Below are 4,660 nucleotides of genomic sequence, written 5' to 3' on the forward strand. Positions count from 1 at the left end.
CTTCTTAAACCCATGACCGACGGATGCTGTAATTATTGACAATGTTTCCCGTATTGCAGACTTCGTGTCTTGGTACACCTTGGTACTTATCGCAGTTCCTCGATGCAATGCCTTGTAAGGTGGTCTTCTTTTCCTCTCAAATTCATCATCTTATGTATGCAACATAGAGGAATTTTTTTCCATCATAGATTTTTTTTATATTCCATGTGTAAGATTTGTCATACATACTAAATCGCTTCTTTATTTGATTCAATTCCAATCTTCGATTTTTGAACAATTATTTTTATATTTATTCAAGTTTTAAAAAATGCGGATTATATTTTTCAATGAGAAAAAATATTTTACATGATCCAACACATAAATATAGCAATTAATAAATATAAAATTAAATTGAATATATAAACAAATAGGTAAAATAAATTGGATTCTGTGTCCAAAAAATATTTTTTTTAAAAATAATAAATCAATGAAATTAATCCAGGATTCTATTAGATTTCTTGGTACTGTGAAGAGAAACAGAGTTTATTTGGTGTTTTTTTTTCTAAGGTATTCATGCAGACGGGAAGTCTTTAAAATTGTTGGAGAATTTATCGCGTCCTCGATCAACAAGTCATGAATATTCAGAACTTAATCCCTCAATTTGTAAACAGACCATGTATGTATATTCATATTACAATCGATTATCTCCGCAAATCTGAGATACACATCATTATCTTCTTAAAATATATAATATTTTCAGCCAATATTTTCATTTCTACAGACAGAAGAAATTTTTTCAGTGAAGTCCTCTTTCTGTTATGATATACATATATTTGATTTATAACAAACGATTGTATATGGTAAATTGACCAACATGGGATGATGAAAAACACGATAGCTTTTAAAATTTCATTTTTAAAATTCATAAATGAAATTATGCTTTTATTTATGAAACTTTAAATATCACATACGCATTTTATATTTTGTTGTGGAAATTGTTTTGATATCTACTCATCGTGATTATTTAAATTAATAAAACTCCAAAAACTCGTAATGTACAAGAAAAAAAAATTTTTTTACAGAATGAAGTAATATTTTCCCTAGTGTGCATAATAATTTCCTATAAAATGAAAATCGTTAAAATATTTAGATTTCAATGGTAAAACGTTTACATCGGTGAAAACCCATAATAGAATTTTTGATTGACATCTCTCTCGGCATGTGTGAATTTCATAAGTGGCAGATTTTACCAGAAGTCAAAATATTGAATGTTTTGTCGAGTGATGATGGAGCAGGGCTTATTATGACGAGGAAGTGCTTAAAAACAAGTGGCATTTTCGCGGACTGTCGGTCTGATGTGCTGAGAAAAAACAGGATCCCCACACTCAAAAAATTTAAGAAAAAGACACATTTCTTAAATAAATATTTTCCTATTCCACTTCTTGATGGTAAATTCTTTTTGTGCATTTTAAAATAAAGGGGATTTTTTGTTTATGAGATTTTGTTTCAACAGTTCCCGTTTAAGATAAATTGTATATACATTCCGAAATTTGACTTTCTTTATCAATTGTCATGGTGACAGAATGAAATATATCCCATTTTTCCGCGTAATATGTAAATTACAAGCACATTAGTCACTTGCATAAACGTAATTATGTGAAGAAACGAAAATATTCAAATTATTGCTATTTATAATGCAGAAATATTTATCTGAAATGTCTAAATTTTTATTGCACTTGACATCTTCACTCATTAACACAAACGTTGTAAAAATTAAAAACAAAAATCTCAGTAACATCCGAAGCAAAATCAAAATATTAAAAAAATCTTGAACAGTTAATTTTTTGACATTGTAGGATGACCCGTCACATAGATAATTTCAGCTGGTCATCTCTGACCGCTACAGAGTCACGGTACGGGAATGTTAGCGGGATGCCCCAAGCATTACATTCTCCAAACCAACTTACCCAAGGCACACTTTAGGTATCTGGTGGTCGTGCCTTTTGCTGAAACTGCTTATCCAAAAAGTAACAGCAGTAATCCTCCAAATATCACGGATAAATTATAATTCCCTTTCAACTGTCATGGTTGCACAATTAACAATCGCTGACCCAAAGAAAACCCTCTTAGTTCTGTACATTCGTCATTTCAGAGTGACTTGATCTTGTAAACAAAACATCTGTTTGAAACATACTTAAGGTTTGCAGCTTGTTAACATCCCCAAAACCTTACCTAATATTTGACCAAAAGTATGATTATTATTTAGCAAAACCATTCCATTGAGAAGCAATAAGCGGTAATTTTTTGAAAATATTTAATCGACACAAAAACAACTGGACATCACAACAAAACACGAAATAACTATGTCAGAGTTTTTCCAAACTCTTGGGGTTGGTTAACAGTTCGCGGAGAATTCTCCACACTTGTTTGGCAGCATTGTCCATAGAAGATGGGGCTTTGCCCTTAAACAAGTCCACGTTAGGCAAGAAATAATGCGGACACCGGCGATTTTGTAGGCAGGAGATGGTCTGCAGAAGAATTCCGTTAAGTCGGTCTCCTAGAGAAGTGTCATCCCACTCCATTTCCCGTGGGTGCTTCTCACATTCATACAGAAGCAGTGTTTTGAAGTGATAGTTCGTGATTGGGTTCCCGGGAAGGTCCAGATGACGTTCCCTCAGAGTTTTAAGAATGCTCAAACACCGGCGACGACACCCGCCGTACAGAAGTCGGTCCTCGGCGTACTTGAACGTCAGTACCCAGGCGTCCCCTTCAGCAGCACTCTGTTTGTCTTTCATGTATATACTTTCCCGGGACAGTAGATCGAACCCCTCGGTCTTCACCTCAGCCACGAGGTTAGGATTTGGCCATTGGAGATGTGGCACCGGCCAGTGAGCGGCAGAACGGCACCAAATTCCTGCGCACCGGAAGGCTGGGATAATTTGCACTACATACCTCTCTTTGATTCTGAGTTTTACCTCTGTTGTGTCTGCAACCATTTTTACAGTGTCTCTATAGCTACATTTGTCCACAGCCTGTGCCACCAGGGTCTGGAATCGCGATCTGATTTTCCTGGCGGAGAGGTATCCGGACGCAGTTATGAATTCCACCCATAACGACATTGACCTTTTCCGACCGTCACTAAGTTTAAGTACAGCACAACCCGGAATTGATCCATCGTCCACGAAGTTGAACACTCCCATTTGGTTTAGGTATAACACAACTTCAAATTCTGTTGGAGAAACTATTTCTAAACCCTCAAAACGTCCATTCACTTCATTGAGAGAGCTGATAAACCTTGGTTCCTGGACCTCGACTTCTTTTAGAACATCCTGTACAACTTTACATACTTCACGTATAGTCTTTATCGTATTTCCTTGACGGGTTTGTACCCGTTCGTTATAGTACTTATTTAATTGGAATAAAATCTTGGACTGGGCCGCTAACATATCCGGCGAACTCCCTTCCAGAAGCATACTCGTATTTTTGTCTTTGAAAAAAATCACAGAAAAATCCTCAGAATTTTTTCTCCACTTGAATCGCAAGTCAATTCATTTAATTAATAATTATTGCTCTTTGCGTTAGTCCTTCGTGCGAGAGATGATGGACAACGAAACGTGCGAGTCACGTTACTTTCACTTTTCCAGTTGCATGCTTAGCGACACAGCGGAAGATGAACTCGCTCTCTTTATTGTCTCAGTGTTATGATTGTGAAAATATTTTTTGTATTTATTAGCCACGGTGTATGCTTGGATGGAGCTGATATACCAGTCATACTACACTACGTCATGCGTATACAAATGTTCTCTAGCTGACTATCAATTTGCTGGTAATTGAAAAATCAACTTGTCATTATTTCTGCACCAATCGCAGAAAAGAGAACACCTTATGCAGATTTTCACCTGAAAAAGTCCGCCCACCTCATTAATCCCTGCTGTTAGCCATTTGTTGTTTCCTGCCTAGCCCCGCCCCCTCTATCTGTTCATCAAGCAGATGATTAGCCGTAGACACCCGCAGCGCCGAGCACTGGATATTAGCCATGCATCGTTCAACGGGCAAATAATCCTAGCGGGGTTCTGATAAACTACCATCTTCTCTCTCATCGCTCTCTGCCTTTTTGTGACTACCAACAATATATTTAATAAAAATTCTTTTTAGAAATTGAACAAATTAGGGAAGGTCTTTTTGGTGTGGTTTTCAATGAAATAGAAGACCCTGTTATTTCACTTATAGTCTAGTTGTATTTTTTTTCTATCATCTTGACTCAATTAGTAGCATTTACCCAGTATTCCTACAAAGACGTAAGTGCTACGAAGTCGAGCAAATGTTGCAAAAATTCTAGTATTTTCTACTTAGCATGTCACGATCTTGAAAACTTGAATATGACCGTTTGGAGGTTGTAATAAAATCTGTTTTATTTTTTTTTCCTAGAGGAAGTAAAAGTTTATTTTGTTTCAATTCCGATTTTTACTTTACAATTAAATTATGCACACAAGCACATTCAAAAATAAATAATAAAAAAATTGATTGATTGTTAATCTTAGGTTTACTCTAAGAAGTATTTCAACCATATTTATTTCAATTATGGCTTTCTTTATTGAGCATGTATAATATGGACATTTTAAAGTACACGAAATTCATTATGCAAAAATTTATTTTTGCAATTAATTGCTTTTAATTTAAT

General features: G+C 35.3%; 1 protein-coding gene across 1 annotated transcript; it reads right to left on the minus strand.

Annotated features, from left to right (window-relative positions):
* Positions 1–2,276: 2,276 nt before the first annotated feature.
* On the minus strand, positions 2,277–3,772 carry LOC134262649 (protein mab-21-like 2). Its single transcript, XM_062745023.1, has one exon. It carries the CDS (start codon positions 3,450–3,452, stop codon positions 2,346–2,348), a length of 1,107 nt encoding a protein of 368 aa, XP_062601007.1. The 5' UTR covers positions 3,453–3,772; the 3' UTR covers positions 2,277–2,345.
* Positions 3,773–4,660: the final 888 nt, after the last annotated feature.

Source organism: Saccostrea cucullata, unplaced genomic scaffold (assembly GCF_032062105.1).
Source record: "Saccostrea cucullata isolate Sc308-1 unplaced genomic scaffold, CSIRO_AGI_Scuc_v1 ctg10997, whole genome shotgun sequence".
Taxonomy (NCBI): Eukaryota; Metazoa; Mollusca; class Bivalvia; order Ostreida; family Ostreidae; genus Saccostrea; species Saccostrea cuccullata.